The sequence below is a fragment of the Panthera uncia genome, chromosome F2 (assembly GCF_023721935.1).
Source record: "Panthera uncia isolate 11264 chromosome F2, Puncia_PCG_1.0, whole genome shotgun sequence".
Classification (NCBI taxonomy): domain Eukaryota; kingdom Metazoa; phylum Chordata; class Mammalia; order Carnivora; family Felidae; genus Panthera; species Panthera uncia.
In genome coordinates, this window is record NC_064812.1 from 25,344,750 (window position 1) to 25,357,263 (window position 12,514).

Below are 12,514 nucleotides of genomic sequence, written 5' to 3' on the forward strand. Positions count from 1 at the left end.
AATTAGTCTCACTTAGCTAGTTCAAGAGATCTTATATTAATTAACAAGTTAATTTAAAAAGTTGATATATGAAACACTATTTATTTTTATAAAAATCAAGACTAAAAAGTGAATGTTCAATCAGAATATAGCATTTTTCGATGTTGGGTTATATAATTCTTTCAGTTAATAACATATCCTTGGCTGTGTGTCTTAAAATGGGCATAGTTTAGAGAGAAGTCCCAAATTAAAGGGTTGGGAGAGAACAAAAAATAAAATCCATGTGGTGCCTGGGTGGCTTAGTCAGTTAACTGTCTGACTCTTGATTTCAGCTCAGGCCATGATCTCACGGTTCATTTGATCAAGCCCTGCGTCAGGCTCTGTGCTGACAACATGGAGCCTGCTTGGGATTCTCTCTCTCCCTCTCTCTCTGCCCCTGCTCATGCTCTCTCTCTTTCTCTCTCTCTCTCTCTCTCTCTCTCTCTCTCTCTCTCTCTCAAAATAAATAAACCTAAAAAAATTTAAAAAAAAGGAATCCATGAGCAATGGCTATAGAATTGGGATCTATTAAACCTGAATTTGAAACCTCTTAATAACTGTCTTCCATGGGTTATTGTCTACAGAGAATGATGGGTAGTTCTTTTTTTATGGAAGTCAAAAAAACAGGGGCAATCAACAGTAGGAATTTCCTGAAGGTGAACCAGATATGTTTTAGAATTATCTTTTTTTGAGTTTTATTTTGAAACAGCCTAACTTCTTTTCTGTCTGTTGGTTTAGAAATAATTCAGCCACAAGGCAGGCAATAGATTAGGTAATGTATTGAGGTTTCAACCCAATTCCAATTCCAGTATTGTTATTCATTAATTGACTTCCTGTTTTCCATTTTTGCTTAGGTATTTTGTTCTGCTTAATGTTTATTTGTTCATTTAAATCAAAGTTAAATCAGAGTACAAGAACTATTTAAGAACTTTCTTTTCTTTTCCCCTTCATTCTTCCACCTAACTGCTTCTTGTGAAATAATTTGGAAACTGCTTTTGTCTCCTGGATATATAACTTTATGATAATTGAAGTCCTGACCTTAATTATTTTTAGGAGGTGAGAGCAAAAGGAGTGGCTTGATTCTAAGGCCACAGTGGTGGTTTCATTAAAATAATTTTCTTTGTTATTACTATATGCAAGGGATTGAATGTTTTTCATTTTATCAAAATTTATTAACCCCAACATCTCGCAGCAAACGTCTCATGTCAATCAAATGAATTTTCCAAAAAAAAACCTATTTCAAAATAAACTGTTAATTTCAAAAGTATTTTATAAAGAATTAGTCAAAATTCACAGACCATATGTTTTAAATTTTACTCAAAATTACTTCCAGCATATGCCTTGAAGACTTAGTTATTGGTATTTACAATACTTTACAGATATTAGTTTATGATGTATCTTTAAATGCAGAGGGAACTTAAGAAAATTGTTATTTATAGAAACTATTGCTACTTAATCAATATTACTCAACTTGTTTTCTTTTTTTTTTTTTTTTTTTTTTTTTTTTACTTTTTTTGGTTTCAGACTCTAATTTTTTTAAAATTGTTTCTTCAATATATGAAGTTTATTGTCAAATTGACTTCCATACAACACCCAGTGCTGATCCCAAAAGGTGTCCTCCTCAATACCCATCACCCACCCTCCCCTCCCTCCCACCTCCCCCCCCTCCCCCCCCCCCGGTCAACTCTCAGTTTGTTCTCAGTTTTTGAGAGTCTCTTATGTTTTGGCTCTCTCCCACCCTAACCTCCTTTTTTTTTTTTCTTCCCCTCCCCCATGGGTTTCTGTTAAGTTTCTCAGGATCCACATAAGAGTGAAACCATATGGTATCTGTCTTTCTCTGTATGGCTCATTTCACTTAGCATCACACTCTCCAGTTCTATCCATGTTGCTACAAAGGGCCATATTTCATTCTTTCTCATTGCCACGTAGTACTCCATTGTGTATATAAACCACAATTTCTTTATCCATTCATCAGTTGATGGACATTTAGGCTCTTGCCATAATTTGGCTATTGTTGAGAGTGCTGCTATAAACATTGGGGTACAAGTGCCCCTATGCATCAGTACTCCTGTATCCCTTGGGTAAATTCCTAGCAGTGCTACTGCTGGGTCATAGGGTAGGTCTATTTTTAATTTTCTGAGGAACCTCCACACTGTTTTCCAGAGTGGCTACACCAATTTGCATTCCCACCAACAGTGCAAGAGGGTTCCCGTTTCTCCACATCCTCTCCATCATCTATAGTCTCCTGATTTGTTCATTTTGGCCACTCTGACTGGCGTGAGGTGATATCTGAGTGTGGTTTTGATTTGTATTTCCCTGATGAGGAGTGACGTTGAGCATCTTTTCATGTGCCTGTTGGCCATCCGAATGTCTTCTTTAGAGAAGTGTCTATTCATGTTTTCTGCCCATTTCTTCACTGGGTTATTTGTTTTTTGGGTGTGGAGTTTGGTGAGCTCTTGATAGATTTTGGATACTAGCCCTTTGTCCGATATGTCATTTGCAAATATCTTTTCCCATTCCATTGGTTGCCTTTTAGTTTTGTTGGCTGTTTCCTTTGCTGTGCAGAAGCTTTTTATCTTCATAAGGTCCCAGGAGTTCATTTTTGCTTTTAATTCCCTTGCCTTTAGGGAAGTGTCAAGTAAGAAATTGCTACGGCTGAGGTCAGAGAGGTCTTTTCCTGCTTTCTCCTCTAGGGTTTGATGGTTTCCTGTCTCACATTCAGGTTCTTTATCCATTTTGAGTTTATTTTTGTGAACGGTATGAGGAAGTGGTCTAGTTTCAACTTTCTGCATGTTGCTGTCCCGTTCTCCCAGCAGTTTTTGTTAAAGAGACTGTCTTTTTTCCATTGGATGTTCTTTCCTGCTTTGTCAAAGATTAGTTGGCCAGACGTTTGTGGGTCTAGTTCTGGGGTTTCTATTCTATTCCATTCGTCTATGTGTCTGTTTTTGTGCCAATACCATGCTGTCTTGATGATGACAGCTTTGTAGTAGAGGCTGAAGTCTGGGATTGGGCTGTCTCCCGCTTTGGTCTTCTTCTTCAAAATTACTTTGGCTATTCAGGGCCTTTTGTGGTTCTATATGAATTTTAGGATTGCTTGTTCTAGTTTCAAGAAGAATGCTGGTATAATTTTGATTGGGATTGCATTGAATGTGTAGATAGCTTTGGGTAGTATTGACATTTTGACAATATTTATTCTCCCAATCCATGAGCACGGAATGTTTTTCCATTTCTTTATATCTTCTTCAATTTCCTTCATAAGCTTTCTATAGTTTTCAGCATACAGATCTTTTACATCTTTGGTTAGATTTATTCCTAGGTATTTGATGCTTCTTGGTGCAATTTGAATGGGATCAGTTTCTTTATTTGTCTTGCTGTTGCTTCATTGTTAGTGTATAGGAATGCAACTGATTTCTGTACATTGATTTTGTATCCTGCAACTTTGCTGCATTCATGTATCAGTTCTAGCAGACTTTTGGTGGAGTCTATTGGGTTTTCCATGTATAATATCATGTCATCTGCAAAAAGTGAAAGCTTGACTTCATCTTTGCCCATTTTGATGCCTTTGATTTCCTTTTGTTGTCTGATTGCTGATGCTAGCACTTCCAACACTATGTTAAACAACAGCGGTGAAAGTGGATATCCCTGTCGTGTTCCGGATCTCAGGGAAAAAGCTCTCAGTTTTCCCCATTGAGGATGATGTTAGCTGTGGACTTTTCATAAATGGCTTTTACGATCTTTAAGTATGTTCCTTCTATCCCGACTTTCTCGAGGGTTTTTATTAAGAAAGGGTGCTGAATTTTGTCAAAGGCCTTTTCTGCATCGACTGACAGGATCATATGGTTCTTATCTTTTCTTTTATTAATGTGATGTATCACGTTGATTGATTTGTGAATGTTGAACCAGCCCTGCATCCCAGGAATGAATCCCACCTGATCATGGTGAATAATTCTTTTTATATGCTGTTGAATTCGATTTGCTAGTATCTTATTGAGAATTTTTGCATCCATATTCATCAGGGATATTGGCCTGCAGTTCTCTTTTTTTACTGGGTCTCTGTCTGGTTTAGGAATCAAAGTAATACTGGCTTCATAGAATGAGTCTGGAAGTTTTCCTTCCCTTTCTATTTCTTGGAATAGCTTGAGAAGGATAGGTATTATCTCTGCTTTAAACATCTGGTAGAACTCCCCTGGGAAGCCATCTGGTCCTGGACTCTTATTTGTTGGGAGATTTTTGATGACTGATTCAATTTCTTCACCGGTTATGGGTCTGTTCAAGCTTTCTATTTCCTCCTGATTGAGTTTTGGAAGTGTGTGTGTGTTTAGGAATTTGTCCATTTCTTCCAGTTTGTCCAGTTTGTTGGCATAGAATTTTTCATAGTATTCCCTGATAATTGCTTGTATCTCTGAGGGATTGGTTGTAATCATTCCATTTTCATTCATGATTTTATCTATTTGGGTCATCTCCCTTTTCTTTTTGAGAAGCCTGGCTAGAGGTTTATCAATTTTGTTTATTTTTTCAAAAAAAACAACTCTTGGTTTCATTGATCTGCTCTACTGTTCTTTTAGATTCTGTATTGTTTATTTCTGTTCTGATCTTTATTATTTCTCTTCTTCTGGGTTTGGGGTGTCTTTGCTGTTCTGCTTCTATTTCCTTTAGGTGTGCTGTTAGATTTTGTATTTAGGATTTTTCTTTTTTCTTGAGATAGGCCTGGAATACAATGTATTTTCCTCTCAGGACTGCCTTCGCTGCTTCCCAAAGCATTTGGATTGTTGTATTTTCATTTTCATTTGTTTCCATATATTTTTAAATTTCTTCTCTAATTGCCTGGTTGACCCACTCATTCTTTAGTAGGGTGTTCTTTAACCTCCATGCTTTTGGAGGTTTTCCAGACTTTTTCCTGTGGTTGATTTCAAGCTTCATAGCATTGTGGTCTGAAAGTATGCCTGGTATGATTTCAATTCTTGTATACTTATGAAGGGCTGTTTTGTGACCCAGTATGTGATCTGTCTTGGAGAATGTTCCATGTGCACTTGCGAAGAAAGTATATTCTGTTGATTTGGGATGCAGAGTTCTAAATATATCTGTCAAGTCCATCTGATCCAGTGTATCATTCAGGGCCCTTGTTTCTTTATTGACCATGTGACTAGATGATCTATCCATTTCTGTAAGTGGTGTGTTAAAATCCCCTGCAATTACCACATTCTTATCCATAAGGTTGCTTATGTTTGTGAGTAATTATTTTATATATTTGGGGGCTCCTATATTAGGCACATAGACATTTATAATTGTTAGCTCTTCCTGATGGATAGACCCTGTAATTGTTATATAATGCCCTTGTTCATCTCTCGTTACAGACTTTAATTTAAAGTGTAGTTTGTCTGATATAAGTATGGCTACTCCAGCTTTCTTTTGACTTCCAGTGGCATGATAAATAGTTCTCCATCCCCTCATCCTCTCAATCTGAAGGTGTACTCTGGTCTAAAATGAGTCTCTTGTAGACAGCAAATAGATGGGTGTTGTTTTTTTATCCATTCTGATACCCTATGTCTTTTGGTTGGTGCATTTAGTCCGTTTACATTCAGTGTTATTATAGAAAGATATGGGTTTAGAGTCATTGTGATGACCATAGGTTTCATGCTTGTAGCGATGTCTCTGGTACTTTGTCTCACAGGATCCCCCTTAGGATCTCTTGTAGGGCTGCTTTAGTGGTGACAAATTCCTTCAGTTTTTGTTTGTTTGGGAAGACCTTTATCTCTCCTTCTATTCTAAATGACAGACTTGCTGGATAAAGGATTCTCAGCTGTATATTTTTTTCTGTTCATCACACTGAAGATCTCTTGCCATTCCTTTCTGGCCCGCCAAGTTTCAGTAGAGAGATCGGTCATGAGTCTTATAGGTCTCCCTTTATATGTTAGAGCACGTTTATCTCTAGCTGCTTTCAGAATTTTCTCTTTATCCTTGTATTTTGCCAGTTTCACTATGGTATGTCGTGCAGAAGATCCATTCAAGTTACATCTGAAGGGAGTTCTCTATTCCTCTTGGATTTCAATGCCTTTTTCCTCCCCCAGATCAGGGAAGTTCTCAGCTATTATTTCTTCAAGTACCCATTCAGCACCTTTCCCTCTCTCTCCCTCCTCTGGAATACCAATTATGCATAGATTATTTCTCTTTAGTGCATCACTTAGTTCTCTAATTTTCCCCTCATACGCCTGGATTTTTTAATCTCTCTTTTTCTCAGCTTCTTCTTTTTCCATAATTTTATCTTCTAGTTCACCTATTCTCTCCTCTGCCTCTTCAATCTGAGCCCTGGTTGTCTCCATTTTATTTTGCAGCTCATTGATAGCATTTTTTAGCTCCTCCTGGCTGTTCCTTTGTCCCTTGATCTCTGTAGCAATAGATTCTCTGCTGTCCTTTATACTGTTTTCAAGCCCAGGGATTAATTTTATGACTATTTTTCTAAGTTTACTTTCTGTTATATTGTTTAAATCGTCTTTGATCAGTTCGCTAGCTGTTGTTATTTCCTGGAGGTTTTTTCTAGGCGAATTCTTCCGTTTGGTCATTTTGGATAGTCCCTGGAGTGGTGCAGAACTGCAGGGCACTTCCCCTGTGCTGTCTTGAATAACTTGCGTTGGTGGGCGCGGCCGCAGTCAGACCTGATGTCTGCCCCCAGCCCAGTGCTGGGGCCACAGTCAGACTGGTGTGTGCCTTGTCTTTCCCTCTCCTAGGGGTGGGATTCACTGTGGGGTGGCGTGGCCCATCTGGGCTACTTGAACACTGCCAGGCTTGTGGTGCTGGGGATCTGGCATATTAGCTGGGGTGGATTGGCAAGGTGCACAGGGGCAGGAGGGGCAGGCTCAGCTCGCTTTTCCTTTGGAGATCCGCTTCAGGAGGGGCCCTGTGGCACCAGAAGGGAGTCACACCTGCTGGAGGGATGGATCCGCAGAAGCCCAGTGTTGGGTGTTTGCAAGGTGCAAGCAAGTTCCCTGGCAGGAACCTGTTCCTTTTGGGATTTTGGCTGGGGGATGGGCAAGGGAGATGGTGCTGGCGAGAGCCCTCCCCCCCCCTCCCCCGGCCAAGTTGAGCTCTGTCATCCGGGGCTCAACAACTCTCCCTCTAGTTGTCTTCCAGCCCTCCCGTTCTCTGAGCAGAGCTGTTAGCTTATAACCTTCCAGATGTCAAGTCCCACTTGCTGTCAGAACACACTCCGTCTGACCCCTCTGCTTTTGCCAGTCAGACTGGGGGGCTTTGCCTGGCTGGTGGGCTGCCCTTCTGCCCCGTCTCCCTTCCACCAGTCTGTGGAGTGCGCACCGCCTCTCTGCCCTCCCTACCCTCTTCCGTGGGCCTCTCATCTGCACTTGGCTCTGTAGACTTGGTTCTGCTAATCCTCTGGCGGTTTTCTGGATTATTTAGGCAGGTGTAGGTGGAATCTAAGTGATCAGCAGGACGCGCAGTGAGCCCAGTGTCCTCCTACTCCACCATCTTCCCAGGATCCTTCAGACTCTAATTGTCTTAAATTAAAGGAAATGTTTAATTTCTAACATATGTAATGCAAATTATATAAATCCTCAATACATTTTCCATTGATTAAACTGATATCATTTGAACTTTATCACTGATTTTTTTCCACTATCATTGAAAAGTTTATACAGAAAAAGTAATGTTCATTTAGAAAACACTTTCGAAAGTAATATAAACCTATTATGAATAAAAATAGAAATTTCAGCTCCGTGGACACTTCTTATTTATAAGTGACCATAACTTTTGTAAAATTACATCTACATATTATATGTTATTTTTATTTTTAGCCATTGACATTTTTAATATTATGGTGGCTTATAGATATTTGGTTTAATAGAAAATAACATTGCATGGAATTTACTACACAAATGGGATAATTATCAAGGCAAAATGGAAACATACTTCATTTTTGTGTTGTAGTGGGGTTTTTTTAGCTTTTTATTTTGTAATAATTTCAGACTTTCAGTTAGATGGTGAAAATAGTACAGAGTTCCCTATACTCTTATCCAGCTTCTCTTAATATCAACTACTTATGTAACCATAGCATAATTATCAAAGAAGGAAATTAACATTTGTATAATACCATTAACTAAACTATAGCCTACCCAAACTTGAACACCTTTCAACTCCTAATTCATTAGTTTCTATCTGTATTGATTATTATTTAGAGTATGAAATAATATAAAGGTAATAAAAATTTAGAAAATAACATCAGGAAGAATAATTCTTTCCTAACCTTGTTAAGTTCTGTAAGTTTTGCTATTTGTATATATTTTCTTTCCATTGTTTTCGTTTACAGTGAAATTGGATTTTTCCCTGAAATATATATTATTTTTAAAAATCTCTTATATTTGCATACTTGTATACTTTTAAGCATCCAGTAATAAAATAAGGCACGAGATAAAATATCCTAACATATCAGGCATTTTGCAGGTATTTTATATATCAGTCTATTTAAAATTTCACAACTGTATGCGTTTCTTATTAATATTGTAAGTTTACCATAAACAAATTGGAAATTCTGGGCTAATCTCTACAATTTGAAAAATATGTCCATTTCTTTGCTATATTTTTCTTATTTAAATGGAAAAAAAAATATCCACCCCAAATGTATGTGTTTCCAGAGAAATGCACCTGTTTAGGGTTAAGCAGAAGCATCAAAGGAATTGGGAGCATATTTATGAAACTTGATTTGCTTATTACTGTGTTAGTAGAATGTGACTTTGAAGAAGCCATGTACATGGTATTAATCATAGCTTTAATTACCTGTAGTGTATGAGTAATACTGATTTTTAAAATTGCTAGAAAGATTAAATACTTTAAAATCTTAAAATTTTTCTAACACTAACAGTGAAACCTAATACCTTTTTGGTAAAATTTAGTTCCCTTTCCATACCTCTGTGTTACATGTGTTGAAGTGAAAAACATTTCTTTTTATTGTGACTCTTTAAAAGGAAAAGAGATATCTGTATCTACATATAATTTTAAAAATCTAAAACATTAAAATCTGTATTAAAATAACTGTAAACTCTTCTTTTCTCCCCCTGTTTTAGAATTGCAGAGTAGCTCTTGTGGCAATCCAGGAGTTCCACCCAAAGGTGTATTATATGGTACACGGTTTGATGTTGGGGACAAGATCCGCTACAGCTGTGTGACTGGATATATTCTCGATGGCCACCCTCAACTCACCTGTATAGCCAATTCAGTTAATACAGCCTCATGGGATTTTCCTGTTCCCATATGCAGAGGTAAAGTTAAAATCATATTTATTTTTATGCTGATTGAATATCTGTTTGATATAGTGAATACATTTCAAAAGCGAGAGTTGGGATCAGACAGTATATTTGCAAAATATGTTAGGCTCTTGGTGCTTATTGCTTTTATAAAATGTGAAGCTTAAAACAATAACTATTTATATATATGTATACTACATGACTGCTTTAGAAAAAAATGCTTGCCAAAATAAGATATTGCTTGTGAAATGAAACAGTGCATCTCTACATTTATATACATATTTATGCATACATTGTGTATGTATGTGTCCTTATATTTACATTAGGAAAACATGAAGTTTATAATGTTTTGAAATTTAATTAGTCTGTAAAAGTAATAATTTTGCTTACATTTTGAAATATAGATTGAATCTTTGAATTTTTAAAAAATATCTGGTGGAAGACTTACTTGGGAATTTGTGAAATAAGAATGCTATATTGTTTTCTTAATGGATACAGATAAAGATTATTTATATAATGGGGGAAACCTAATAATCCTCTAATGTGGACAAAGTTTCAAAATACAGTGCCTGAAAGAACATGTTCTACTTGGTGGAAGCTGAATTCATGGATAAATCTTGCCCACAGAAATTTTGGAGACCTATATCGTTTTCTGTGGGCTAGCTTTTTCTAACAAACAAGATAAGTGACTCATATCTTCTTTATTTTTTCGCATTCGTTTCCTTTACACATGGGCGGTAGGAATGTCCAACTTCTGATCTAAGTTCCTTTGTAGCTTCCTCTCCAACATGTGGCTACAAGTGCATGTAGGAGAGATCCCTGAAAATCAGACACAGGTAGCTTCTTATCCCTGCTTTGACAATGACCATGGGAGTTACTTCAGGCAAATCATATCAACTCTTTGAGATTCATTTATCTCCCTTAACCAGTGAGAGAGAGAGAGAGAGAGAGAGAGAGAGAGAGAGAGAAAACACCTATTGCATTTGTTGTGAAGATTAGGTAAGAAAACCTATACCTGCCACTTAGTAAAATATCTGCTGCACATTAGCGTTCTTTCAGTGTTAGCTACCTTTGCTTCTGTTGCTGCTGCTTCTAATCCTGCTGCCTTGGCCATTGCTATTTCTCTGACTACTATTAGCTACCATTTATTTGAACACGTAGTATACCATTTGATCACTATAGTGTACTAAGAAAATTATAAGTGTAGTCACTTTTAAATTTCATTACAGTACAAAACCAAAGTGCAAAACTTTTGAAATAACTGCTCAAGGTCATTCAGTTAGTCAATGCCCAGAAGTATAGAGTCAGATTTTACTGGACTTGCAAGCTCACAAATTTCTCTGCTACAGTTTCTTGGGTATTGATAGAAGACACCAAACTCTTGAGTCAGAAATGAAGGAGATTTTATTATATGCAGGAGTGTCAGCAGCCACAGTACAAACATTTGTGCTGGTTCTCTAAGCCCTAATTCTCATAGACTGATATGAAGAGTGTAGGGTATCAGCACACATGGTTAGCGGTATTATAGGAGAAGAACCATGAGCTTAGGAAAATTGAATCATTATAATGAGCATGTCTTCTCTTTGCTCTGGAGGGCGGCCCTGTCTCTACCCCTCAGGCTTATAAGCAAACTTGCCCTTTAGTGGAAAACACTGTCTTCTGAGACTATTTCTTGTGCAAATATCTTTGAAAAGATAGTCTAGTAAAAAGAGCAGGACAGTTGGAATCTCTGCTTATAAGATGTGAAGAAATGTTAGAATCCAGGCAAATTTCTCCCAATTTAGGGTGTGGTGGAAATCCTGGATTGGAACCCATTCTGTTTGGTTCCAAAGCCTAAGCTTGTTACCATTTTTTTACTTCACCAAAATAATTTGCATCTCTCTTCAAAATTACTTTTATGATAAGAAGGGAAATGGAGTTATTTTTGTATCAGTCAAAAGACTATTGTCACTATTTTAAGGTGTAAAACTTCCTAAATCAAAAGGACTTATTAAGGTAGTTAAAACCCAGAAGCATTTTAAGATATTTCAGTGGAGTACCACCAGTACTCCTGAATATTACTTTCTATTTTGGGACTCCTTTTTCATCTCAGTTCAGATACCAGCCTGTGGAACCAGAAAAATATAAGTTTAAATACTAGTTTTTCCCTTATTGGCTAGAGCCTTTGAATGAAAACTCTATTATTTTTGGAAACTATTTTTTAGCTATAATTGGATGAAGAGATAGAAATACCAACATCACAGTGCTGTTAGAGTTTAATATGATAGCATATGTAAAGAACCGAATGCATACCAAGTTACTATGTGTGCTGGCTCTATCTACCCTTTTTCCTTAGTACTTCTTACCATCTCCTCTCTAAAGAAAAAATCACAGTCAGCAAAAAGTGAGTTGACAATATCAAGTATCCTTATATCCAAGTCTAACCCTAAAACCAGTACCTCTATTTACTTATGACAGTTTTGTTTTTCCAGAGTATGTACTCTGTATCTCATCCCCAAGTGTCTTCAGGGTTATTATTTCCTTTGACTTTCATTTTACCTCTATGGTTTTCATCTATCAAAAAAATGGCACCCACTGTTTTTGGAAATTCTGCCTGCTCAACTTCAATCTGACAAGCTTACCTTTTCTTCTCATTAACAATAATACCAATTACTATATTTACTCATTTACTCATATATTTATTATGGCCCTTACCTGTGTGAAGCATTATTTCATGTATTGAAAATCAAAAGATGAGTAAGAAACAGGTCTTGCCTTTAAGCATACAGTTCTAGTGGGTCTAATCATTATGTCATCAGATAATTACAATAATGTGTGATAATTGCTTTACTCTCAGAATCTGTAGAATGTGTTAGGCACCTTGATCAGGATGAGCTTAATTCCTCCCAGTTGAGAGGAAGAAAGTTCAGGTAGGGACAGCAGTTTAAGAGAAGATTTCACAAAAGACTAGCTAAAAATAAAAACTATCTAGAGTAAGAACATTTTCAATGAGGCAATAATTTTCCTTTTTAGCCTTAAAAGTAGTTATGGCGTGTTAGTAATATTCACTGGCTAAAGCTAGAGTGTATGAAGTCAGACTTCACACAGCACATGATCTAATTTTCTAAGGAGCAATTTATCTCCCATTAAGCAAATTTTTTTAAACTTAAAGAATAGGGGCATTGAGTATTTGGATTTCATGTGGTTGTCATTCAGTTCAAAAGAAAAGATAGACTATTCAGTCCACGGCTTCCTTCCTCTGCTCT

General features: G+C 36.9%; 1 protein-coding gene across 3 annotated transcripts in view; it reads left to right on the top strand.

Moving 5' to 3' along the window:
- CSMD3 (CUB and Sushi multiple domains 3) overlaps positions 1 to 12,514 on the top strand; it is a 1,252,643-nt gene that overhangs the window by 297,252 nt on the left and 942,877 nt on the right. For all 3 annotated transcript variants that reach the window (XM_049632997.1, XM_049632998.1, XM_049632999.1), the window contains exon 4: positions 9,090 to 9,284. In XM_049632997.1, coding sequence (XP_049488954.1) covers positions 9,090 to 9,284 — 195 coding nt within the window. The remainder of the gene's footprint in view (positions 1 to 9,089; positions 9,285 to 12,514) is intronic.